Here is a 27,588-nt window from a genome sequence, read left to right on the forward strand (position 1 = left end):
TACATGTGAGATCAGAGATTAAGAAGAACAACACTACTTCTTAAGAAAGGCATATAAAATGTAAATAAAATCCTTCTGCATACAAAATCCAAACCATTAACCACTATATACAATGCTTTTCCTTACTAATTTTCCATAACTGACCGCATGAATCCTATTAAAGATTTTTTAAAACGCTCCTTCATGCATTATTTAAAAACTACGAGAACATATGAAAGATACAGAAGAGCAACATTAGTATTTTATAATTCTGATTGCCCACATGGACATTTTTGTTGTATTCAGATGGGCAGTAGGAAAGGAAGAGAGGCTGAACAGAATATCATCATAAGACTGAGTTCTAGTCTCGCCTTAGGCATGAAAGCCAGCTGGGTGACCTTGGGCCAGTCATTCTCTCTCAGCCCAACTCACCTCACAGGGTTGTTGTTGTGGGGAAAAGAGGAGGAGGAAGGCGTATTTGGTATGTTCACTGCCTTGAGTTATTTATAAAAATAATAAAGGCAGGATAGAAAACAAACAAACAAACAAATAAATAAATAAATTTATAGAGTATAGGCTGGGTTTCTTTACAATAAAATAAGAAATTGTGTTAACATTTTACTGCAATTCCCAAAGGAATAAAAATAGAAATACAATTAAATGAGATGCAGAACAAGGTTCACATCCAGGCACAGTCACATGTTGATGCTCTACCTCTGTCAGTACAACAGTTGAAGAGAATCTTGAGTTAACACTGTCCGGGCAATTCAATTATATCACAAGGTTTTTACAACAACAATCTTGTAGTGTCTTTAAAATCAACACACTTATTTTGGCATACGTTTTTATCAACTACATAAACCAGGGTTAGGCAATAGTACCAACAGGCAACAATACATGCCTCCAGAAACAATCCAGCTGATTTTTTAAAACGATTCTTTTAATAAAAAAGTAAAATAGGAAGCTACTTAATTTGTACATGCAGGAATGTTTTGGGGCCCCACAAAGGTCCTACGGAATGGTAGAAGATAGCCTGCACAAAGCAACGTAGATCATAAAGCAAAACAATTCGGGCCATGGAGAGACCTGATTTGCTTTCTTGAAAGGAAGAGGAAAGATCAGCATGAATTGCTTTAGCCAGTGTTGTGAAAAATGACTCCTCTCTGAAGTGTTTCCAAGCTGGGTAACTTCATGATTGCCTGTAGCATTTACTGAAGCCGCCTGGTATGGAAGACCCTGAAAACAATCTCCACAGCATTTGCCAAAATCACTCAGGCAACAAGCTCTTTGACCAGCACTGCAAGGGAAAGATGCCTCTCTCAGCCTACTCTTTCTTGCAAGACTTCCTGAAGAACTTTTTGACATTTAATGCCACGGATCTCCCACTGGGCAGAGGTAAGCAATGTCAAAATGTGATGTTTCCTAAGTCAAAGTCACATCCCTGCACTCTCTCAATAATTCATCAGCTGGCCAATAGTTCAGATAGCCAAGTAGCATGAAATGACCTTATGTACCCCACAGGGCTCTCGCTATTGCTCTGTTACAGCAGGTAAAAGGCAAATGGCATGAAAAGATTGTCCTCCACCTAACTCTAGGTGTCTATTCTGGAAATCCCAAACTGTACTTAGTAATAATAATAAATTAAACCTGTATGCCACTAAAATTCACACATACTGAGAGGACACTGGTCATGCTGGGAAAAGTTAGTCCAACGCCCACTCAGAACACACCAAGGCGTCTCCAGGCTGCACTTGTTGCCTCCTGACAGCTTTGGGGTGGGCACCTCCACCATGCACAGCATCATAGCAGTCACCACACCACAATTTCATAGCCTAGGAAAGGTAGTTCTGGTGGCTTAAGTATAGTCTGTGAGGAATTTCACAGTCTGCACAGAAGGAGATGGCCAGCCTGAAGTCCTTGCCCACAAAGTGTATCAACTGGTCTCACAACTAGTCTCTTCAGCATGCACTTTGGAGCTTTGTACAGTATAGCCAGTGTTGGAGCCACTAGCTTGGGGGACTCTTCAGCACACACTGAGGGGTCTTAGGACTGACTGTCTATCAGGCTCCCCAATTAAATGTTCACAGAACATCTTATCGGACCCGCATCTGTCTTCCAGCAACCCATGTCAACTTGCGAGTCCACCAGCATGGAGGGGGAGCATGGTTGGAGCGGGAATCATCTTGTTTGGGCTAGCTGCTCCTTGCACCAAGGTCATCTAGCAAGAACCGTTACAGCCAAGATGCTGGCACGAGAAGTAGGAGCACATACCTAAGAGGGCAGTGGGGGGTGGGGGTGGAATTTGAAGTTACTGTGATTTTAAAATGTAGAAACATGTGGGAAATTCCATTCACAACTTTTTCTCTGTACTCAACACTTTGCTTCATTAAATAGATTTATAAGCAAAAGCTTATGAGTCGTAATTGAGTGAATGCTCGAGTGTTCCAGTCATCACACTGTCTCTTACATGAGCTATGGGATTTCCTATAGCCTGCAATAGAGCCAGTGATTATAGCCGCAAGATAACTCTTTTCTTGCCCTCTCTTGCACCACTCCACAAAGAAGGTGCCTATTAGTCTTCTCCCATAGTGAGCTCTGAGGAAGAAGGCTGGGAAGAGGTTTTGCTCTGGTTTTAGAAGCAAGAGGACCACTGTTGCTTCATGGAACGGCTTTAAAGGGATGCTGTGTTAAAAGATACATCGAAGTAATTCCTTCAACACTTCACAAAACCCTAGCAGAGAATACCCTGAGGTGCTAATTTGCTTTTTTGTAAAGGAGTCTTTTATGACTAGCCGTGCCCAACACAGTAACCATTTTGTGTGAAAAGCAAGTCATTTTGTGAGTGCGCTCATCACATGCTTTCATCTTACAAATGCATCCTCAACAAAAGGTTGCCTATCCTCAACATAAACTTTCTTGCAAGCCACAGATTAATTCCAATGGGGAAAAAATAATGCCCTACACAGTTGACATGTGTGTACCATTTCCTCTCAGCCACATTAAAAGATCTGCAATGGTATTTCTTGAACTTATTTAAAGTAAGACTTCATTTTTATTGGATTAGATAAAGAAAATAGTGAGGGTTATTTTTCTATTTAGAATACATTTATTTGACTATCTGTTAAGAAAAGTACATGGTCAGCAGTATATGAACAAGATTATAATGTTCACATGCTTAAAAACCAACATGTAAAAACTCTTTTAGGGTGGTCTTCATCTCTGGAGAACTAAATTTCCCATCTTTCATTTTCATTGTTAGCATACACACCCCTTTCCCTCCTTTGATTACTTTTCTTTTTCTTATTAAAACAAAATAAACAAAAAAGAATAAAAACAATTACAGTATTAGTGTCCTGGGTGAAAACAGCTTAACCCTAACCCATCTAAAGGCTAATGGTGAAATCTAGTAATAGCTGATAGGATTGCTGTTAAAAGCTTAGATAGAAAAACAACAACACTTCTGCTAGAACCCTTTTTTTTCAGTTACATTTTTTTGCAAAAGGTCACAAGCAATGACAGAGTGATGTCATTGGAGGAGGCATAACTGGATGTTTAGAAACCTTTTTTTCCACTAGAGAGATAGAGTAATAAATAGGTATTTACTTGGTGCCTTCAAGTCATTCTTGACTCCTGGAGACTGCCTGGACAAGCCCCTGCAATTACCTTGGCAAGTTTTTTCGGAAGTGGTTTTCCATTGCCTCCTTCCCAGGGCTGAGAGAGAGTGACTGGCCCAAGGTCACCCAGCTGGTTTTTGTGCCTAAAGTGGGACTAGAACTCACAGTCTCCCAGTTTCTAGTGCAGTGCCTTAACTACTACACCAAACTGGCTCTCAATAAATAGGTACACTAAGCGTATTAAAGAATTAATTAACCTATTTTGTCTTTTTTAAACTGAGGGCCATTATCTGAGTAGAAGAGTGGGAGCCAGACATGAGAAAGTTATTGGGACCAAGACAAAACCTAAAATTGTTTAATTTTAACATATACTGAACAGTAATTAAACAATTCTTAATAAAGAACAACTAGGACATAGGTTATTTCTACTCTGTTGCCATAAAGGGTTTGATTAGCACCTATCAGATCTGGGCTGCAAAATCCAAAGCACTAGATGGCAGCACAGAGTTAATGTTTTCTGTGTCTCTTTGCTGCCAACTAGGAGGCATCTAGATTTTGCAGCCCAGATATGGTACTTTTAATGTCTACATAGTGCAGATTGGTAATTTATTTTCCTGGTGATGGAAAACACTTTTGATTTTTAACTCCTCCAAAAACTGTTCTCTTGCTCCTTCAGTAAGCAAAATTACTCTTCATTTAAAGCAGCTTGTCCTCTGCCCCAGGGCCGCAACTAGGGTCTGTGTCACCCGGGGCAAACATGGATTCTACACCCATTTTGGCACCCCCCCCCAGCAAGGCACCCGGGGCACATGCCCCGGTTGCTCCCCCCAGTTGTGCCCCGGGTGCCTTGCTGGGGGGGGGGTGCCAAAATGGGTGTAGAATCCATGTTTGCCCCGGGTGACACAGACCCTAGTTGCGGCCCTGGGGCAGAGGACAAGCTGCTTTAAATGAAGAGTAATTTTGCTTACTGAAGGAGCAAGAGAACAGTTTTTGGAGGAGTTAAAAATCAAAAGTGTTTTCCATCACCAGGAAAATAAATTACCAATTACCCAGTTGCAGCCCTGCTCTGCCCCAAGATTGGTTTAATGTGTGCTAAATTCTCCTCCTGATATGTGATTGCAAAAATCTGCCTCAGTAGATTTGGGTTACCATTGAGTTATGGTCATACTGTGGAAGGAAGGTCCTAGTAAACTTAAATTCTTACCCAAATAAGAAAGACTTTTCTCCCTTCTTTGATATTCATAAGGGCATTGCTGTGTGTACTCTTAGCTCAAAATACCCTCCAAAATAGCTCTCAGTAAATACACATATGACAACATAAGGAAGATGAGGAAGAGACAGGGAGAGACTTACATATATTTCCCTTTAGTAGACAGGTAACATGAGAAGCATCCTCCAGTCTAATGCTGAAAATAGAGCCTTTCTCAATGAACTGGTATCAGTACAAGGTTTCTACTTGACACTACTCTGAGAACCAGGTGAGTATACTTCTTTTAAACTGATTTAATGATTAAAAATAACATATCGGGAAATGGTACAAAAAATGCTGGTAATGATGTTTGTATTATAAATTAAAGCTGCTTTGACTTTAACAATTTCCCATTCCTATACATATAGCAAATTTCCATTTGAATGTTAATAGAAATTATGCTAGATGCTCAGAAATTAACCAAGATGCACATGATTTTTCAAAAAGAACAAGTTTTTTCAAATCAACACAGCATATTAAATAGTAAGAAAAAAATCATATGTAACCTTTTGAACACACAATACAACTTTGATTATGAACATTATTTCAGTTCATTTTGTGTATATAAAATGCATATTTATGGCTTTTTCATGTGAATATTGGTGCCTAAAATGTACAGTTCTGCTAAACAAGAGCGGCTTTCAAAAACATACACAAAAATGCAGTGAACATTATTCCTCAAAATAATACAAAAAAGAGTTCTGTTGAATTAGATTGTCATCAAACAATTTTAAAATATTTGATACAGAAACACTGATAATTTATAATATACCAATATAACCACAAGATAACTAAAAACAGTAATAGTATGAAAAGCAGGAAAGGTAATTAATTAGTATACATTCATTGTATCTTCTGTATATCTTCCTGTGACTTAGTTTGTACATCATAAGGCAACATTTTGAAGCATTCTGGCAATTGAGTAGCCTGCTGATGCACAGTGCTTGATAGCTCCCATTTCCAATTCCAACTTACTGGAACATCTGTAGCTTCCAATTCTAGTCTCTTATAAGGGGTTTGCATGTCATGCTAAGCAAACTGCAAAAGTTGGTTCTGACTAGCAAAAGAGCAACTGAGCTTGTTCAAATGACATGAAAGCATGGCTGTTATGTCTCACAGAATATTAATTCTGCAATTCTATTCAGAAGTAAATCTTGCTATTCTCAACGGAGTTGACGCTGAGTATGTATGGGTTTAAAGTCTCATGGTAAAATCCTGAGATAAGTCCATTGGAATCAATGAGATTTATTCCTATGTAAGCATGAAGGAATGTAATCCTACAACTTTACTTGGAAATAGATCTAACTGAACTGAGTAAGGGTAGCAATGCAATCCTTTATGTCTACTTAGAGTTAAAACACACTGAAGCCTACATTACTTTTTCTGACTCTTTGGAAAACTAATGCAAGGCCTCTTGTATCATTCATTTCTTTGTTTCATTAAAACATGCCCAATGGCATAGAACAATGTAAATAAAGTGTGTGTAGACATAGCACAATATATAGTAATAACACTCACATAAATGTATACTTGAAAAGGGAAGGATAAGAAAAATAGCAAAAATATGGTTTTCAACAACAACAAGAAAAAAGTGAAAAATGTCCTCCATCTAAGTAGTCAAAAAGATAAGCATGCAAATAGTAATTTTAAACCGACATAATACTGAACTTCATACACTAATTTCTGGAGAGAATTTATCTCATAAACATATATGAATTGTAGCTGAAAACATTTGTCACTGCAAAATAACAACATGTATTAAAAGAAAAAGATATCTGAAGATGTCATTCATGCAAGAACTTTTTTCCATATGAAGAGGGGAAAAGGCAATATAAAGACAGGTAAGGCAGCAGAGGCAACAGGTTTCAGAAAGATGGAGACCATAGGAAGAAGCAAACTGTATCAGATGGGCTTGGAACGTGAAGGGAATGATGCACAACAATAAACTGTTGGGGGAAAAAAGCAAATAATAAATTAAAAATTGAACAAAAATACTTTTAAGGCACAATCTTATATTCATTAATCTAGGAGTATATCTCACTGTATTCAAGGGAATTATTAGTCATAGATATGAGTGCACTGTATATCTACATGTTTATACTTGCTGCTACATGGACAGGCTTAACAGAATTTTCTATAAACAAAATCACACTTTTATATTCTAGAGCAGGAAAAATATATCCAGGAAAAATATAGTGAATGTCTGCCATTTTCTCTACAAAGCCCTAATTAAATATTTCCTTGCTCCTAGAGGTATAATGGAGGGAAACAAAACAGTGGTCTAGATGACAGGAGGGAAACCTCTGTTGTGCTACTGCAGCTCTATATGATAGCAAAAATTGTTGAAAGTAATCACTACTGTTGCTAATCATATGCCCTTGCATGCACATACCAGCTCTGAGTTGCAAAAAGCTGGATGACCACTAGATGGCAACAAATCCTAATTCTTTGTGGCTACAAAGTCATCTGGAACTTCACAACCCAGATATATAATATCTACCTTTGTACTAAAAAATTAAATCCCACTAAAAAAATAGCAAAATCCTCACCTCCAATATTCACCAAATGTAAATCCAATAAATATGTAGAGACTGTTTTACAATCCTCCTAGGCTTTTTAGATGGTCAAGAGCTTCTAATGCAACTATCAGCAAAGGTGGAGAAGCATCCTTGAAGGACAATTTATATTCTGTCAAACTAAGTTTTTTCTACAATTCACAGCCACAATATATTGCATTTCAATATAATGCACATTCACAGGGGAATGAAAGATCTTTTTAGGAAGTACTCTTAGTTCAGAAAAGAGTACTATAGCAATTCTGAATGCAACACTTTTGGACAAAATCAATATGTAATACATTAATTATTGTTTACTGCTCTAGGCTCCCTTGAGAAGAACAATAATCAAGTAACAACAACAATGTAATTGACAGTGTGACTCATTCTCTGAGGCTATTGCTGTCAGCAAGAGCATTAACTCAAGGACATGCAACCTCAGGCATATTATCCCTGTAAATAGGGTTCTTATGGCCAAACAGAATCAAGTTTTGAAATATTTCAAAGTGGTCCTAATTTATAAAAATTGCTCACTATCTACAATCCTGTATCTATTTACTCCTGAGTAGACACATATAGAACTTCAGTGTTAGGCTATATTTTAGATACATTTACCTTGAAATAAATTCTACTAAATTAATTAATTCTCAATTAGTGTATTCTGATGGGGCTGTTAATTAAAACTTCAGCAAACCACACATGCAATGAATGTAGGAATCATAACAAATCTTCACAAAGTGAAAGTTTGATCAAAATCAGATATTAGGGTAGAAGAATATTAGTAAACTAAAGTAGAAAAATCTATCCATGGATGGGTAATGTGGGACTTGTATACAACACATCTAGAGGTACAAATATTAACAAGGTAGTTGAGCAGAATCATGGTTGAACAGAACACATTTATTTCCTTTTAATTTTTTGAAGAGGGGAAAAAGATGTAGGCATGAACCTGGGGAAGGCAGGACAGTGCAGTCATGCACTGGCTAGTACAAGAACTCTGATTGGCTGGCAGTCCTCTATGGTCAATTGTTGGTCAGAAATAGCTAATACTGGATGACTGAAGGTTCCCTGCATGCCCTGTCCTAATAGAGTTCCAGTATCTAAAAAAAACTGAAATGGTCAGAATGGCCCAGAACAATATTGAGTGGCCTTTATCTTGGAATCCTTAGTGTTGGGACAGAGGTTTCTTTATTTCCAAGTGATCTTTAGGATAGTCCAAACTTAAAATGACAGTGATATGAGGGACTGTTACAAGCACATTCCTTTTTTTTTTTTTAGTTTCAGGTACGGCTGCATTCAGGGAGACAACAGAAAATGGTGGCAGATAAGGCTGACCAAGAACTGGAGGGAAGAGAGCATACAGCATTAGCCTGAAGCAGCCATTAAGCACTTCTCCAGTCCCACTGTCTGCTGGTCATGTGACTTCAGCTCTGGCTTTGGTTGCAAAGCATATCAGATTTTATATGGCTCATGGTTCTTGCTGGATACTACTTTAACACTGGTACAGTTGCAGACATCTTAAGCCTGTCTCACTCATGGGCAGGGATGAAATGAAGGTAATGTCAGGGACAAGGCAAACAACATGTTGCTAGAGTCTATTTGAACCAAGCTTATATGCAAGTGGAGAAACACTCTGTTTCTAGGCCATACCGCTTCAGATGGTACCCAGATTACTCACTTGATAGAATAAGCCATGGAAGCACTTGCAAAGTCTGTCTTATTAACTGATGCTTGGTATTCGATAAATCACATGTACAAAATTCAGCAAAAGTCCAGCATGTAGAAATCCCACATCACTTCATTTTAATTATGTATATGAGAAATAGAAATTTGGACTGCCAAAATATAGTGGATCAAGTGGCAGGACAAATGGCACAAATGGTGGCCACAAGGGCACAAACTATGCCATTTAGCCTTGGTTCTGAGATAAATGAATGGAACTGGACTTGGGTTGTGGGCTAAAATAAAATCTTTTTTTTTAATTTCCTTTTGAGCTATACATTACGGTTAATCTGGATAAACTGGGGCTTCTTGTCTATTCTCTTCCCACCTTTAGATTTTCCATTAGCCCAAAATGATTTCTTTACTATTGATAAAAAGCTAATTGTCAGTTAATGACCTAGAAAGAATTTTTCCCTGAATCTATAATTGGCAGCTGAGAGAACAGATTGTCTTCACTGTAGCAAACAGTGTCTTCTCATGTTTTTCAATCTGTCACCAGTGATTCTGAGAAGAGACCACTGACAGCAGATGATGGAAGCAGGCACAGGCCTCTCCTTAAAAGACGCTGTGGAAAGATCACTAGTTGCTTTCATTCGTCCTTCTCTCTTAGCCCAGGTAGTTGGCAGACTATGTCCCTGGAAATAAATGGTTGCTGTGGGTCACTGACCACGTATTGTCCAATTATCCAGAAGCTGTAAGTAACCCAGCAATAGCCTGCTTTTAAACCATCTCTCTCTTCCCTGTTCCCATTCATTATATTCAAAACTGCAAATGTAGTTACATTCTTAACATTTCTATTAAACAATAACTAAAATGAAACGCAAAAAAATATTTCTTACTATGATTTTTTTAGATTAAGTCTTGCTTAAAAGCAGTGTTCTTTTCTCTTGTGATCTTCTTGGACTGGTTCAATTTATTTATGCAACATTATTTTTTAAATAAATAGTGTTATGCACTATGATAATTCAGGATTTGGGGAAAGGCACAGTGCTCAAACTATTATTTTCATGGAAAATGGCCTATGAAGTTCCCTAAAAGTAAGGAAAATAAAAAGTTAAATAAAATAAAAATAAAATATTGAACCTCAGTTCTTGCCATCCAAATGCCAAATAGGTCTTATCTGAAATCATTATCCCTTAATGACTACTTCCAATAAAAATTTCGCCAGTTGGATTCAATATATTAATTAGTAAAGTTCATATAATACACTAGGAATGTTAAAAGGAGACAGATTGAAAAGGAAAGTGCATGTATGGCTGGAAACAGAACAGAGGAAAGTCTGGAAAAGCCCAATTCCCTTTACTGCCACAAATATGAAGAAAAAGTAATATACAATTATTCAAACATACTTTTGGATACCAGCTGGGTTGGGTCTGTAACATCTGCTTCACTGTACAATACAGGTGGGTCCATAGTATCTTTGTCGGGAGGAGGGTATGGTGGGGGTGGGGGAATCACTAACTGGGGTGGACCACGTGTGTTGCCTCTAGGAGGCTTTTGAGGCACTTGCCGTCCATTACCTATAGGGGAATCAATTGGAATTCACTAGTTACTTTTACCATCAAATCAAATGTCTATTACATTTGCTGTATTGTACACTGCTTTGCATTAATATACATAATAATCACTGTGATTAATGTTGGAAACTGCTATTCTAAAGTATTAGCTGTTTGTCAGTTTTAATGTATTTTTCGAGTAAATCTGAAACTCCAAAGCAGGCATAGCCATATCATAACATAAAGAGTTAGTGTGCCATTTACAACTACTTACTTGAAATGAAATATTTGGTTTTGAATTACTTGAAATAATCCATCCGTAATCCCTTTTTAACATGTATTATTCTCTTATCTCTGCCTGGCCTTTGTAATTAGCACACACACAAAATGCAGAAAGAGCCATTCATATAACTATTGTTAAAATTGTCATATATTCTTAGGAATTATTTATAGCTCTTACATAATTTCACTAAAATATTCTTGTCAACACAACCAAAAGATGTTCAAACCAACAAATCATACTTGCATCTCTGTAGACCAAATTGCTGCCAGGATCACAAGACTCTCAGCAGCTAACAAGATATATAAAAAGTGAGATAAATAAAACCCAAACAAAATATGTGGCACCAGGCCCCCAAAGCTCTATGGAAAAGCTCTGCCTCCAGCTTTTTCCAGAATGAAAACAATGTTAGAGACATATGAATCTCTCAACTGGAGGTCTCTCCAGAGGGCAGACCCTATCACTGAAAAACAAGGTTTCTGGCCTTCAGCCTCCCAAACTTCCAAAATTGGGGAACATCCAGCTACTTCTACTGGCATAAGTGGAGTGGACAGGCCAACTCTAGTGGAGCGACGTGGTCCTCCAGATAACCAAGCACCAAGCCATAAAGGGCTTTACAGGTTAATACCAGAACTTTTAATTGCACTCGGAAAATAATAAGCCAAGCAACATCTCTCTAGATAAAATAGATGAGTATTTAAAGAAACAAAATTTACCGAGGATTACAGAGGAACAAAGATGGATTATGAATGGACCTATAACAATAAGGGAAGTTTCTGATGCTATAAAAAAGATTAAATTAGGAGAGGTGCCTGGATCAGATGGATTATCAGGTTCTTATTATAAATGTTTTTAGAATGAACTTTCACAACCTTTACAAGACAAGATGAACTCTATCCTAGAGGGAGGAATGATGCCAGAGAATTGGAAAGAGGCCAATATAGCATTAATGCCTAAAGAGGGACAAGATTTAACAAGAAACTATAGGCCGCTATCATTAATGAATAATGCCTACAAGTTATTCACAAAGATTCTAGCCGATACACTGAAAATAATTTTACAAGAATTTATTCAAGAGGATCAATGTGGGTTTTTACTTAAAAGACAATGTTAGAAACGTGTTGGATATTTTGGAATATTTGGAGCAACACAGTGAAAGACAAGCTGCATTGATTTTGATGCAGAGGCGGCCTTTGACAATTTGAATTTGGCAAGAAAGTTCAAGGTTCTGAAAGATACAAATTTTGGAAAGAACTTTATAAAATGGGTAAGATCAATTTACACTTCACAGAAAGCACAAATAATTAGGTGCATTAGCAGGTTTCAAGATTAATAAACAGAAGACAAAGATCTTAACAAAAAATATGAAAATAGAAGATCAAACAGAATTGATGAATAATACAGATTTCAAGATTGAGAAGAAGTTATAATATCTGGGTATCACTATGACAAATACGAATTGTATGTTATTTCAAAATAATTATGTTAAGACATGGAATGAAATTAAAAAAGGTATGTTAAGCTGGGAGAAACTACAACTGTCATTGCTGGGGAGAATTTCTGTGCTAAAAAAGAATGTCTTGCCTAGAATGATGTTTTTGTTTCAGACAATACCTCTTTTGACAACTGATGAAACAATGGCAAAAGGATATATCTAAATTTGTGTGGCAGGAGAAAAAAACCACAAGTTAAATATGAGGTGTTACAAGATGCAAAGGAAAGAGGAGGATTGGGTTTACCTGATGTGAAATTTTGCAGCTTGCTGTTTGGCTTGGATGACAGAGGGGGTGCTGCTGAGAAATAGAAGGCTTTTGGAATTAGGAGGACGCAACCTGAGATTTGGGTGGCATGGATACTTGTGGTACAACAAAGTCAAGGTTAATGTGGATTTTAAAAATTGTTATGTTTTGTTGTTTATTCGTTTAGTCGCTTCCGACTCTTTGTGACTTCATGGATCAGCCCACGCCAGAGCTTCCTGTCGGTCGTCAACACCCTCAGCTCCCTCAGGGATGAGTCCATCACCTCTAGAATATCATCCATCCACCTTGCCCTTGGTCGGCCCCTCTTCCTTTTGCCTTCCACTCTCCCTAGCATCAGCATCTTCTCCAGGGTGTCCTGTCTTCTCATTATGTGGCCAAAGTATTTCAGTTTGGCCTTTAATATCATTCCCTCAAGTGAGCAGTCTGGCTTTATTTCCTGGAGGATGGACTGGTTGGATCTTCTTGCAGTCCAAGGCACTCTCAGAATTTTCCTCCAACACCACAGTTCAAAAGCATCTATCTTCTTTCGCTCAGCCTTCTTTATGGTCCAGCTCTCACAGCCATATGTTACTACGGGGAACACCATTGCTTTAACTATGCGGACCTTTGTTGTCAGTGTGATGTCTCTGCTCTTAACTATTTTATCGAGATTTGTCATTGCTCTTCTTCCAAGGATTAAGCGTCTTCTGATTTCCTGACTGCAGTCAGCATCTGCAGTAATCTTCGCACCTAGGAATACAAAGTCTTTCACTGCTTCTACATTGTCTCCCTCTATTTGCCAGTTATCAATCAAGCTGGTTGCCATAATCTTGGTTTTTTTGAGGTTTAGCTGCAAACCAGCTTTTGCACTTTCTTCTTTCACCTTCATCATAAGGCTCCTCAGTTCCTCTTCGCTTTCAGCCATCAAAGTGGTATCATCTGCATATCTGAGATTGTTAATGTTTCTTCCAGAGATTTTAACTCCAGCCTTGGATTCCTCAAGGCCAGCTTGTCGCATGATGTGTTCTGCGTACAAGTTGAATAGGTAGGGTGAGAGGATACAGCCCTGCCGTACTCCTTTCCCAATCTTAAACCAGTCTGTTGTTCCGTGGTCTGTTCTTACTGTTGCTACTTGGTCGTTATACAGATTCTTCAGGAGGCATACAAGATGACTTGGTATCCCCATACCACTAAGAACTTGCCACAATTTGTTCTGGTCCACACAGTCAAAGGCTTTAGAATAGTCAATAAAACAGAAATAGATGTTTTTCTGAAACTCCCTGGCTTTTTCCATTATCCAGCGGATATTGGCAATTTGGTCTCTAGTTCCTCTGCCTTTTCTAAACCCAGCTTGTACATCTGGCAATTCTCGCTCCATGAACTGCTGAAGTCTACCTTGCAGGATCTTGAGCATTACCTTACTGGCATGTGAAATGAGTGCCACTGTTCGATAGTTTGAACATTCTTTAGTGTTTCCCTTTTTTGGTATGGGGATATAAGTTGATTTTTTCCAGTCTGATGGCCATACTTGTGTTTTCCAAATTTGCTGGCATATAGCATGCATTACCTTGACAGCATCACCTTGCAAGATTTTGAACAGTTCAGCTGGGATGCCGTCGTCTCCTGTTGCCTTGTTATTAGCAATGCTTCTTAAGGCCCATTCAACCTCACTCTTCAGGATGTCTGGCTCTAGCTCACCGACCACACCGTCAAAGCTATCCCCGATATTGTTATCCTTCCTATACAGGTCTTCTGCATATTCTTGCCACCTTTTCTTGATCTCTTCTTCTTCTGTTAGGTCCTTGCCATCTTTGTTTTCGATCATACCCATTTTGGCCTGGAATTTACCTCCAATGTTTCTAATTTTCTGGAAGAGGTCTCTTGTCCTTCCTATTCTATTGTCTTCTTCCACTTCCGCGCATTGCTTGTTTAAAAATAATTCCTTATCTCTTCTGGCTAACCTCTGGAATTTTGCATTTAATTGGGCATATCTCCCCCTATCACTGTTGCCTTTTGCTTTCCTTCTTTCTTGGGCTACTTCTAGTGTCTCAGCAGACAGCCATTTTGCCTTCTTGGTTTTCTCTTTCTTTGGGATGTATTTTGTTGCTGCCTCCTGAACAATGCTGCCAACTTCTGTCCAGAGTTCTTCCGGGACCCTATCTACTAAGTCCAGTCCCTTAAATCTATTCTTCACCTCCACTGCATATTCCTTAGGAATATTAGTGAGCTCATATCTAGCTGATCTGTGGGTCTTCCCTAATCTCTTTAGTCTGATCCTAAATTGTGCAAGAAGAAGTTCGTGATCTGAACTACAGTCAGCTCCAGGCCTTGTTTTTACCGACTGTACAGATGTCCGCCACCTTTGGCTGCAAAGGATGTAATCAATCTGATTTCGGTGTTGTCCATCTGGTGAAGTCCATGTATAAAGCCGTCTCTTAGGTTGTTGGAAGAGAGTGTTTGTTATGCAGAGTGAATTGTCTTGGCAAAATTCTATCAGCCTATGTCCTGCTTCATTTTGTTCTCCCAGGCCATACTTACCTGTAATTCGAGGTGTCATTTGACTGCCCACCTTAGCATTCCAGTCTCCTGTGATAAAAATAACATCTCTTTTAGGCGTGTTGTCCAGTAGGTGCTGCAGATCCTCATAGAACTGCTCTACTTCAGCTTCTTCAGCATTTGTGGTTGGGGCGTATATTTGGATCACTGTGATGTTAGATGGCTTGCCCTGAATTCGAATTGAGATCATTCTGTCGTTTTTTGGGTTGTATCCAAGCACTGCTTTAGCCACTTTACTATTAATTATGAAGGCTACTCCATTTCTTCTGTGGTCCTCTTGTCCACAGTAGTAGATCTGGTGGTCATTTGATGTGAAGTGGCCCATTCCAGTCCATTTCAGTTCACTGACGCCCAGAATGTCTATCTTTAATCTTGACATCTCACCAATAACCACATCCAATTTGCCCTGGCTCATAGATCTTACATTCCAGGTTCCAATGGTGTGTTGATCCTTAGAACATCGGATTCGCCGTTCACCACCAGCACCGTCGGCCGCTAGCCGTCCTTTCGGCTTTGAGCTAGCTGCGTCATCACGTCTGGGGCTAGTTGAGCTCATCCTCTGTTCCTCCCCAGTAGCATTTTGACCATCTTCCGACCTGGGGGTCTCACCTTCCGATGGTATACCGACATATCTCTGGTTGTACTGATCCATTTAGTTTTCACGGCAAGAATACTGGGGTGGGTTGCCATTACCTTCCCCAGGGATCACATTTAGTCTGACCTCTCTGTCATGACCTTCCCGTCTTGGGTGGCCGTTCACGGTTTAGCTCATGGCATCATTGAGGTGCTCAAGCTCCAGCACCACGACAAGGTAACGATCCTTTGCTATTTATTTGACAAAATAATTTACAGTTTTGAACATTGTAAGGCATTGAAACAGAACTGTGTACAAATGATGAACATGTAACTGCTAAAATGTATAAACTTTTATTGAAATTTGAAACAGAAGAATAACAAGTGAAAGAATGTATGATAAAGTGGGTTAAAATTTTTGGTTATAATATACAGATGGAACAATGGGAAAATATGTGGCTGAAAGGATTGAAAGACTGAAATTTACACTATGTTATAATCTCAAAGAGAATTTTGAAAAAATGATATACCATTGGTATATGTCACCAGAGAAATTGTCTAGAATGTATAAAGGCACTTCAAATTTATGTTGGAATGTGAACAACAAGAAGGGACATTTTATCATATGTAACAAAGCTAGAAATTTCTGGATTCAAATACATACACTGATTCAGAGGATTTTGAAGATTAATATACAATTGAAACTAGACGTTTTTCTTTTGGGATTGATGGATAAACAATTGGAAAAAAGTCATGGAACTTTGTTTTTGTACATCATAATGGCAGCAAGATTATTGTATGCACAAAGATAGAAAGATTCGGCACTACCCACAATGGAGGAATGGTTGGTGAAGATGATGGAACTTGCCAAGATTGCTAAATTGACTTCTTTGATCAGAGAAAAGATAGTATGTATGTTTATTGCTGATTGGAAACCTCTTAAAGACATTTTGCATGAAACAGAAAAAAGTGAGCTTATGATTTATAGTTTTGATGATTAGGCAGGATAGATTATAGAAAGAAGAGAGTTACGTTGTAACCATAGAGTAAGAGGTAAATTTATAATTGTACTTATTAGTGCTTTAAAGAAGATCGGAAGCTATTTCTTTGTATCTTTTTCTTTCTTTTCTATTTTTTGTTTACTTTTTTTCTTTCTTGCACTTTTAGCTTTCTCTTTGATTTCTTTTTCTTTTCTTTTTCTTACTTTATATTAATTTGTATTAGTTTTTATTTTCCTTTTTAAAAATGTTTAATAAAAATTATATATAAATAAAAAAGGAAAATAATAGGAAGCCAATGCAGGGCCTGAAAACAGGTGCAATATGTGCTCAGCGGTCAACTCCTGTGAGCCCTTGGGCCACTGCTTTTTGCACAAAGTGAACCTTCTAGGTGGTCTTTAAAGGCAGCCTGATGTAGAGTGTGTTGCAGTAGTCTAAATGGGTGGTGATGAGGGTGTAAGCTACTGTAGTGAGGTCTTCTCATCCATCCTCCGGCCATGGCTTCCAACTGCTGATCTAGCAGGAGCCACAAGTCCAGGAGCAGCAGAAGCCCTGGACCTGTTCCTTCAAGGACTATGCCACCCTGTCCAGAAACAAAACAATGGGCTTAGAGCACCACTGGTTTACAACAATAGCTTCATCTTGCTAGGGTTTAGTTTAAGCCTGTTCTCTCCCATCCAGAACTACACAGCCTCCAAGCACAGGGACATGACTTTGATGGCATCTCTGGCCCAGCCTGGGGCTGCAATATAAGATTGGGTATCATCAGCATATTGATGATATCAGACCCCAAGGTGTTGGATTACCTCCCCCAGCAGCTTCATGTAGATGTTAAATAGCAAGGGGGAAAGCACTAACTCCTGGGGTACCCCACAGGGGAGCAACCACAGTGCCAATCCCTCTCCCTTGACTATCACCTACTGGAATTAACCACTGAGGAAAGAGTAGAACCTCTGCAGAACAGTGCCTTCAATCCCTGCAGCTGGTCCAGAAGGATACCATGGTTGATGATAACGAAGGCTGCTGAAAGGTCCAAAAGGACCAGGACAGGTGCACTACCCCCATCTATAGGTCATCAACCAAAGCAACCAAAGCTGCCTCTGTCCCATTTCTGGGCCTGAACCCTGACTGATATGGTCCTAATACGACACTAAAGGTATCATAGTGGGCCTTAAATGCATGACAGATCCTTAAAATACTTTATCAAAAAACAGTGATTAATCACTTAAGTTATGTATGACTTATATGAAAGTTTAAGATTAATAATAATAAAGATTAATAAATAACATTACGATATTCAGATATCAGGGTGTGTCTACAAAGATCAGAATTGTGCAGGCAATGGTTTTCCTTGTGACACTCTATGGAAGAAAAGGTTGGACTCTGGAGAAGTAGAATAGACAGAATATTGATCTTTTGAACTCTAGAGTTGGAGAAGGCTCCTGAGAATACAATGGATTGTCAATAAAACAAACAAATAAATCACTGAACAAATCAACTGAGAGTTCTCATTCAAGACACAGATAACTAGGCTCAAATTATCCTACTTCATACACATTAGGCAAAGACCTAGCTCTCTGTAATAAGTCTATAATGCTAAGAAAGGTGGAAGGGGAGAGAAGATGACTTGCAGCAAAATGAATACTCTCAATTACAGCAGCTATGGCTGCAGTACTGGAAGACCTGAAAGACCAAGTTGGGAACAGTTGATCATGGAGAAAAATGTGGAAGTTGACATCAAGTGGATGAAACATGATCAGATCAAATCATATCATAGATTTAGAAATCTGTGAAAAAGATTGCTAGTTCATCAAACATAATTCTAAATGATTTTGACAAGATTTTCAGTTTCACTAAGCTTCACCAGTGATGCTTTTCCACTTCACTAGCAAAGTGTAATTTGCTAAAATTATTTATAAGTTGTTTTTTCTACTGGTTGTACAAACTGCCCAACAATGGGGTTTTCAGGTAGCTGCACAGATGTGCAGAACCTTTGTTTTGGCACAAGAGAAAAGAACATAAAACAGCCACAACATCTCTGATGTTAAAATCAAAGTGCTTAACTTTGTCCATGTTTGTAGATCTTAATAGTTAACATTACTGTTAATTAAGAACTTTCCAATCTATAATATTAATTAATTAAGAATTAACAACTTTCCAATCAATAATATTCAAGTCTAGAGCTTCATCTAGCCAAGTTAAGCATGCTAAATCCTATTTGGTTAATTATTTATTTAAAGAATGCAAAATCATTCATCTACTTTCCTGGGAATAAGCTTGTACTGAAATGTTACCACCTTGGTTGACCAGACTATCGCCGGACAGAGTCCTGCTGGTCACAACTCACTTGTTAATTTAACTGAAATGTTGTATTAAAGGATAATATATTTCAAAAATATATTCAAATGCGTAAAGAAAAATAAAAAGCAATAGAGTGTCTTGAGGCACCTTACGTATTAACAGACATCATAGAAGTTTGCATGTATCCATAAAGGTTTATGCAGTAAGTTAGAAATAAATGATCTCAAATACTTTGGTGTTTCCAGACTTTCATTCTGTTACATTAATAATTTTCCAGATTACATAATATTTTGTCAATTGGAATATATTTCAGTATTACTGTTGATGCATCACCCAACCTGCAGAGCAGCAAAGGTCACATGCACTGGTATCAAAACTAATCACTCTTACCAATTGTACTTTGTCTTTTATCTCCAATTTCATCAGATCTGTTTGGCATCACAGGAGTTGGTGGAGGAGGAGCACGTCTCTTTTTCTTTTTTTGCTCATGTTGCAATGAACTTTGGGACATCTATAAAGATAGAAAATAACACTATTTAGGCATATGAACTATTACATATTTTGTATATTTGAAGAAATATTAATAGGCCAGTATTTGAGGCCCTTGTCTCCAGTGCCATGTGCCCTTGGAGACAAAGATGTTAAATAACCCAGTTCCTGCAGCTGGTGCTTGAAGGTATGCTTCTCCGAACATTAAATTTTCAAGACTGATAGCCCTCAGTAGAACTGTCCTCTGTAAATATATCCACCCCTCCATCTAAAGCTATTCATCTCACTTATTATTCATTCACATACAATACATAAAGAAGCAGTTTCTTTTGTCTATTCTAAACTTGAATAATCTGTCCTGAACTAACCTCTTTTTAGAAACAGAGAAAAACTTCCCCATCCACATTCTCCATGTGATACACATTTTATAAACCTTGATTATGTCCCCCTCAGTCATCTTTTTTCTGAGCTGAAAACTGTCAAACAGCTTTTTCTCACATAGATGGTGTTGAACTCCATTACTGTATCATTTTATTTGCCTTCTTTTGCACTTTTTGCTTTTATTTATTTATTTATATTTCAAATTTCTATCACCGCCCATCTCTCCTAAAAAGGGGACTCTGTTATATCCTATTATATCCTTTTTCGACTGTAGTCATTAGATAGAGGTACCACAGATACATGCATATACGGGCTTTGCTATGTTGACCAATTTATTTTGAGTCCTTTTCCTCCCTAGTATGGAATTTGCCTTTTTTCAGAACTGCTGCACAGTGAGTCAACATACTCACTGAGTCTTCAGTTATGATCTCAAGATTTTTTCCCCTCCAGTTAGTTACAGACAGCTCAGATTCCATCAGGGTATATGTAAAGTTAGTCTTTTTGACCTAATGTGCATGACTTTTACTCTTATTTAAACTGAATCACATTTGCTATCTGGATGAGCATTCCCTCAGTTTAAAGAGATCCTTCTGGAATTTTAAAATCTCTTTTGGTTTTTACCAACTTGAATACATTTGGTATTGCCTGCAAATTCACTCAACTCATTGTCTACCACTAAGTCCAGATAGTTTACTAACAAGTAAAAAAGCATTTGTACCAACATGGATCTTTGAGGATTCCTATTTCTCCATAGAGAAAATTGCCCATTTGTCCTTATTCTTTATTTTGTTTTTGAAATGAAATGAAAAACTTTGCCACAGACTTTTTGAACATCCAAATGTAAAATACAGACAGGGTCATCCTTAACCACGTACCTGCTGACCATGTAAAAGGTTGGTGAGGCAGAATTTACCATCACAGAATCCATGCTGATTTTCCTCCAATAACATTTGTTCCTCTCTATACGTACTTATTTTAATTTTGATTACCATTTCTACTAATTTGCCTGGAACATATATTAAGCTGACTGGCCTATAATTTCCCAGATTTCTCTGAAAAATTGGTTCCACATGATCTATCTTCCAATCCTCAGGCACTGAGTCCAGTCTGAAGGACAAACAATATATTTTGCCAGAGATCAACGATTTCATATTTGAATTATCAGGACCCAGAGATTTATTACTGCATAGTTTCTCAAGAAGGACTAGAATATTTACATATTCAATTTATATCCCACTATTCTTTCAAGAGCTCAGGGTGATAAACATGGCATTCCCTCCTCCAGTTTTATTCACAACAGCCCTGAGATACATTGCACTGAGAAACTCAGTGAACTTCCATGGCTGAGGTGACACTTAAACAGAGTGTCCCTAGTCCCATCTAAATCACTACCCCACACTGACTTTTTCTTGTTACCACCATTAGCCTTAGTTGCTCCAATATGTTCCCTGAGAAAGTCAGTACAGGCTCAGATATCTTTCATCCATAAATACATATGGAAAGAATTTGTCCAGTTGCTCTACAATCTCTATTATCCTCCTTCAACATTGCTTTCATTCCTTTGTCATCTTATGGCCCAATTGCTTCCCTGGCCAGTTTACTGCTTTCCAGTATCTTCATGAAATAACTTGTCCTAACAGTCAGAAATCACGCTGAGACGAGGAGTAGGTCTCTAGTGTTTATTACTGCTGCATAAGACAGAATCCTAACAAACTAAAGAAGCGTGGGAAAACCCAGACAGATAAACCCCGAAAGTTAAGGCGGGTCTGATCTGTGTCTCTTTGAATGGCTGCTTAATTCCTCAGTACTACGCATGCATTTTCCCCACTGGATAGAGGCCCCTTCTTGCTCGCCATCAGTACTCATGACATCACCCTCCCCTCCAGATTCACATTCCATTTCAGCCCCCTCCCCTCCAGAGGTTTGGTAAGAGTCTATGTCTCCTTCTAAGCTCCCATGGGAACTGGGCAACGATGGAAAGTCTTCAAAGGAAAACTCCTCCAAGGACGAATCAGTGCTGCTCTCCAGGTCTGATAACTCTTCTGGCCCAGGTGGCTGCTGCTGGAAAATAGCTAGATAATTAGAAGAGTCGTCCCCCCTCTCCCCTGAGAAATGCAAGCCTGAGGTGGAGGGCTGTGGTTCCCCCCCCCTCCTCTGTTACTGGTGTCAAGGCTTCAGGCGGGGATGGAAACTGCAAACTTACGAACTCCTCTGCTTGGGATTCCTCTGCTTGCTCAGCCAAGTGAGGAATCTCTGGTAGAGTGCGAGGCTTGGGTTTGTGAGGGAAAAGCTGATGGAATCGATGAACCAGCGTTGGTGCATGTACATCTCTGGCATTCTCCCACGTGCGCTCTTCCTCAGGGTACCCTTTCCAGTGTATGAAATATTGGATGCCCCTTCCCCTCCTCCTAGAGTCCAGAATGTCCTTGACTTTGTATTCTTCCTCCCCCTCCACAATTACTGGAGGTGGGGGGGGTAGTTGCGATCGCAAGTTACTTGGGGGAGGGTCTTTGGCTAGCAAGGCTCTGTGAAAGACTGGATGGATTTTCACGGATGTTGGTAGCTTTAAGTGATAAGCCACTGGATTTATCTGCTGTACCACAGTGAAAGGCCCACAAACTTAGAGTCCAACTTCTTGGAGGGTCTGGTAGAGGTCAAAAACTTGGTAGAGAGCCACACTTAATCTCCTACCACAATCGCTGGCCCCTCTTGTCTGTGAGCATCGGCAGCTCTCTTGTAAGCACTCTTTGCCGATTCAGCTGCTCCTTTAACAACTCCTGTGCAGCTTGTTGCTCTTTAAGAAAATCAGCCACGGCTGGAACAGCTCCCTGCTGGGAAGAGGTGGGCAACACCTGAGGGTTAACCCCATAGAGTGCTTGGAAAGGAGACATCTTGGTAGAGGACTGTACAGAATTATTATATGTAAATTCTGCCATAGGGAGTAGGGCTGGCCAATTTTCTTGCTGATAAGTGGTGTAACACCTGAGATACTGCTGTAACCATTGGTTAATTTTCTCAGCTTGCCTGTTACTAGCCAGATGATGCGATGATGATAGGTGGATCTGGACCCATAATGACTGGAAAAGTGCCCTCCAGAACCTGGAAGTGAACTGAGGGCCTCTGTCACTCACCAAGTGATTTACCATGCCTCTACACCTAAAAACATGGTCCATGAACAACTGCGCGGTGGCTTGCGCAGATGGGAGGCCCTTGCACGGAATAAAATGTGCCATTTTAGTGAAAAGGTCCACCACCACTAGTATGGAAGTCAGCCCCTGGACCGGGGATAAATCAGTGATGAAATCCATGGAGATTGTATTCCAAGGCTGACTGGGGGTGGGTAGGGGTTGCAAGAGTCCTGTGGGCTTCCCTGGGAGAGGCTTGTCTTGTCTACAGGTATGACAAGAAGCCACGTAGCCCTTTATGTCTGCAGTCATCTTAGGCCACCAGTAGTCTCTCAGAGCTCTATGGAGAGTTTTGAAAACACCTCCGTGGCCAGCCGTTTGATGGTCATGGCAAAGTCTCAGTACTTCTTCCCTCAATGAGGGGGGAATGTATAATCACCTGCTATGCCAGAGGATTCCTGCCTCCATATTGAATGGTGAGGCAGTGTCTTGCGGGTCCCTCTGGAGGTCATCCATCCTGGCCTTGGCATACGGGTCTTGTTGCTGCTGAGCTCTGACTCTTGTAAATAGGTCCTCTGCTTGTCTGCCTGCTGCTAAAATCTCTGTTTGGTTCCCCCTCATTGACTGATCAAAGTTGTGAGGTTGTAATATAGTAGCCTGTACTTCCTGGTGAGTGGCGGGGGTTGCCTGAATGGATCAAGACATGGCATCTGCCAAACAGTTCTGCGCCCCGAGAACATAAGAAATAACAAAATTGAAACGGGAGAAAAACTGGCTCCATCTGATTTGGCGTGGGGTGAGGGATCTGGTGTTTTGTAGAAGCTGTAAATTCTTGTGATCGGTGCAAACTTTCACAGGAAAGGCTGCACCTTCTAGCCAGTGCCTCCACTCTTGGAATGCTGCTTTAATTGCTAGCAACTCCTTGTTAAAAACATCATAGTTTCTCTCTGCTGGTGAGAGCATGCGTGAAAAAGAGGCACAAGGAAGCAATATATTCTCGGTTTTGTTTGTATATTGCAATAACACCGCCCCAATGGCAATATCGGAAGCATCTGAATGCATTATGAATTGCTTCGTGGGATCAGGGTGTTTTAACAGCGGCTGGGATACAAAGAGTTGCTTGAATTCTCAGAATGCTGCTTGCTCCCTCTCCCCCCAAATGAGTTTTGATCCTTTCTTCAAAAGCTGTGTGAGGGGTCTAGCCCTGTCCCTAAAGTTTTTTATGAACCGCCTGTAGAAATTGCAGAACCCTAGGAACCTTTGTACATCTTTCACATTTCGGGGGGGTTGCCAAGAGAGAATTGCCTGGACCTTAGAAGGATCCATGGATATGCCTTCTGTTGATACTTTATAGCCCAGGAAATGTAATTCAGTTAAATCGAAGGCACATTTATCTAGCTTGGCAAACAGCTTGTTCTCTCTCAGTCTTTGTAAGACATTACGTACATGGGTTACATGAGTTGTAGCATCCTCAGAGAAAATTAATATGTCATCTAGATAAATGACCAGATACTTATCTAGTAAATCAGAGAAAATTTGATTCATAAATCGGGAAAATATGGCTCCTGCATTAGACAAGCCAAAGGGCAAAACAAGGTACTCAAATTTACCAAAGCTGGTGTCGAAGGCAGTCAGATATTCATGCCCCTCTTTCATCCGGATCAGATTGTACGCATTCCTGAGGTCCAACCTAGTAAAAATGCGTGCTTTCTGTAAGCGATCCAGCAGATCAGATATTATCGGCAAAGGATAATTTTCTTTTTTTGTGAGTTTATTGAGGGAACTGAAATCGTGGACCACTCTCATGGGTGCCTCCTGGTTTGTTGGTGCCAACGGGTCGGGCTTCTTTGGTACGAAGAAGGTAGGAGCAGACACTGGGGAAGTAGATGGTCGGATGAAACCCTTTGGAAGATTAGAATCCAAGTAATCCTTTAAGGTGGCTAGTTCTTTGGGGGACATGGGATATTGTTTCCTTGCTGGAATCTTGGCTCCTGGTATCAACTCAATGGTGCAATCACAGTCCCTATGGGGGGGGGGGTAGTGCTGTGGCCTCTTGTTTGCTGAAAACATCTGCGAAATCTGCATACTTGGCTGGCAACTGGATCCCCCCTGCTTCCGTGACTGCGTTGGTTGCTGGAGAGAGGAGAGCGGCTTGAATCTTGTGGTGCTGGCATTCCTTAGCTGGGAAGGAGATTGCTCCCGTAGTCCAGTTCAACAATGGGTTGTGGATCTTCAGCCAAGGTGTGCCTAGGACTACAGGCACATTAAGTGATGCAGTAACATAAAGTTGGATCCACTCAGTGTGGTCTCCCATTGTTAGTTGCACCGGTTCTGTGAACCTTCTAATCGGCCCTGCCTTGAGGGGCTGGCCATCAATGGTCTCCACTTCTATGGAACGTGGCAATTCTATGGTCGGGATATTGAAGTCTTGTACGGTCTGTATATCAATAAAATTGGTTGAAGCTCCAGAATCCACGAGGGCCTCTAGCTTGACCTAGTGCTCTGGGTTTACGCGATTACTAGTAAGTAGTAAAAGGATTGCCTGGAATCCTTGGAATGAGTTCTTAATTGATTGATGGTCTCCCTGCCGAGCTTTGTGGAGGGAGACCAACGGAATTTCCCTGGTTGGAAGTAGAAGCGGAGGTGGCTCTTGTTTCAGCTGCTTGCCCTGGGGCTCTTACAGAATTTGCTTGGCTTCTCGTTGGGCAAGCTCTCACCATGTGCCCCTGGACTCCGCAGTAGAAACAGAGGGCTCTCTCTCTCTGTCGTGTTCACCGTTCCAATGTTCCTGGTACATCGTAACATTTCGCATGTCATTTACCTGATACGTGTTTGATCCGGGAAGGGAGGAGGATTCCATCTCGGGGAGTCGTTATCTGTTGGCTGCTGGTTTGGAATGTGTTTGGGTTATCTCATTGTGTTCAAGGTTACTTTCCCAGGATCAGTAGAAAACGGTTACCAGCACCTGGGGGGGGGGAGTTTGCTACGGCCGGGCGAGGGGAGGGATTACGTTTTGAGTCGAAGGTTTTTAGTTTGTATTTGGCGCGCTTTTACTCATTCTCAGCTTTCTCTGTATTTGCATACTATTCTTACAATAAATCAGATATCATTAAGTACCTGCTTGTGAGTCTGGCTCTGTTAGGATAGGCAATCATTACATAAAGCTGAGAATCTAAAAAACTTTTTCCGTTAGCCCCATTTCCAGATTTATTTTGTGAGGGGAAGTGCTAGCGATGAGCAAACCAAATCCACAAGCTATGGAAAGCGAGGAGTCGAGCGAGGGGGAACCCGATTCCGCAGTGGTAAGAATGGAGAGAGTCCCCCCTAGAGAGACTTCAGAAGTTTGGGAGGGGTTGAGCTTCAGCCTACGGGATGAGGAGGCTGGAGCCAACAGAGCCCCTGAACCGACCGGTGAGTCACCAGGCGAGTTGATCACCTGGGATGAGACACAGGGACCCCTACCCGGGACCTCAAGAACGTCTTGGAAGCAGCGGTACCCATTGTCCCCAACCGTGGTGAGGCAAGAGAGACAGGAGGGATCCCAAACCCCTGATTGTATAAAACTGCTGGAGGCTAAATTGGAGTCCTTAGAATTTATGTTCCGAAAAATGTCCATGGACTGGGGTCCGCGAGAGAGGAGGAGAGAGGAGTCCAGTCGTAGGTACTCGACTCCTTCTTCGCCCCCACCTTCCACAGAGGAAAGGAGTAGGACCCGACATCGAGAGGAAGTAAGAGCGCCGAGGGTGAGAATTTCAAGGTCCCCTCCTCGAGAGCGGAGATCCTTGGGGGCTACGTGGAAGCCCAATCATCCAGCTGTGACGAAGGGGCCACCCGGATCGGGGATAAAGGACTTTACCGTTAAGTTTGATGGAGATCCAACCAAGCTGTCATTCTTCCTTACCAATGCAAGAAGTTATATGGACAACTGGGAACAGTGCTTCCGTTAAGAAAGGGCCAAGATTAATGCCATTGCCACTAAGCTCAAGGGGCGGCCGGCCGATTGGTACGTGCAGTTGTGTCAATCGGAGGCCCCTGAGTTAGAGGAGTTTGAGGAATTCCTGTGGGAATTAAAATTACACTTTGAAGACCCGTTAGCTAAGGAAAGAGCAAAACAGGCATTGAAGGAACTGTGCCAGGGGCCACGATCGGTGGCAGACTACGCCCTGGAATGTAAGGCTTTCGCTGGGAAAGTTGAGGATTGGTCCCAATCCACCTTAATAGAACTTTTTAAGGATGGTCTGAATACGGAGGTCCTAAGGTGGTCACTTGGGCGAGATGATCCAGACTCCTTATATGAGTGGATACAGCTGGCAGGGAAGGCTGAGCATGCCCAAGAAACTTTTGCTCACCGAAGGGTGATGAAATATGCTAAGCTCAGCAAGGGTTCCCGCACCGCTGCACCCACTGGAAAGTCCGGGCACTGTGCGTGGGAAGAGGAGAGAGAGCGCTGCTACATGAAGAGACAATGCCTCCGATGTGGGAAGGAAGGTCACCGAGCGGCGGCGTGCCCGAAAGGAAAGACCAAGGAACG

The 27,588-nt window shown here is 40.5% G+C and overlaps 1 protein-coding gene across 1 annotated transcript in view; it reads right to left on the reverse strand.

The window, feature by feature from the left end:
* Window positions 1–27,588, reverse strand: part of COBL (cordon-bleu WH2 repeat protein) — a 151,901-nt gene that overhangs the window by 31,280 nt on the left and 93,033 nt on the right. Inside the window, exons 9-11 of the mRNA XM_063304245.1 lie at window positions 19,453–19,573; window positions 10,469–10,639; window positions 8,456–8,465 (exon numbers count right to left, since the gene is read on the reverse strand). Coding sequence (XP_063160315.1) covers window positions 8,456–8,465; window positions 10,469–10,639; window positions 19,453–19,573 — 302 coding nt within the window. The remainder of the gene's footprint in view (window positions 1–8,455; window positions 8,466–10,468; window positions 10,640–19,452; window positions 19,574–27,588) is intronic.

Source organism: Candoia aspera, chromosome 4 (genome assembly GCF_035149785.1).
Source record: "Candoia aspera isolate rCanAsp1 chromosome 4, rCanAsp1.hap2, whole genome shotgun sequence".
Taxonomy (NCBI): domain Eukaryota; kingdom Metazoa; phylum Chordata; class Lepidosauria; order Squamata; family Boidae; genus Candoia; species Candoia aspera.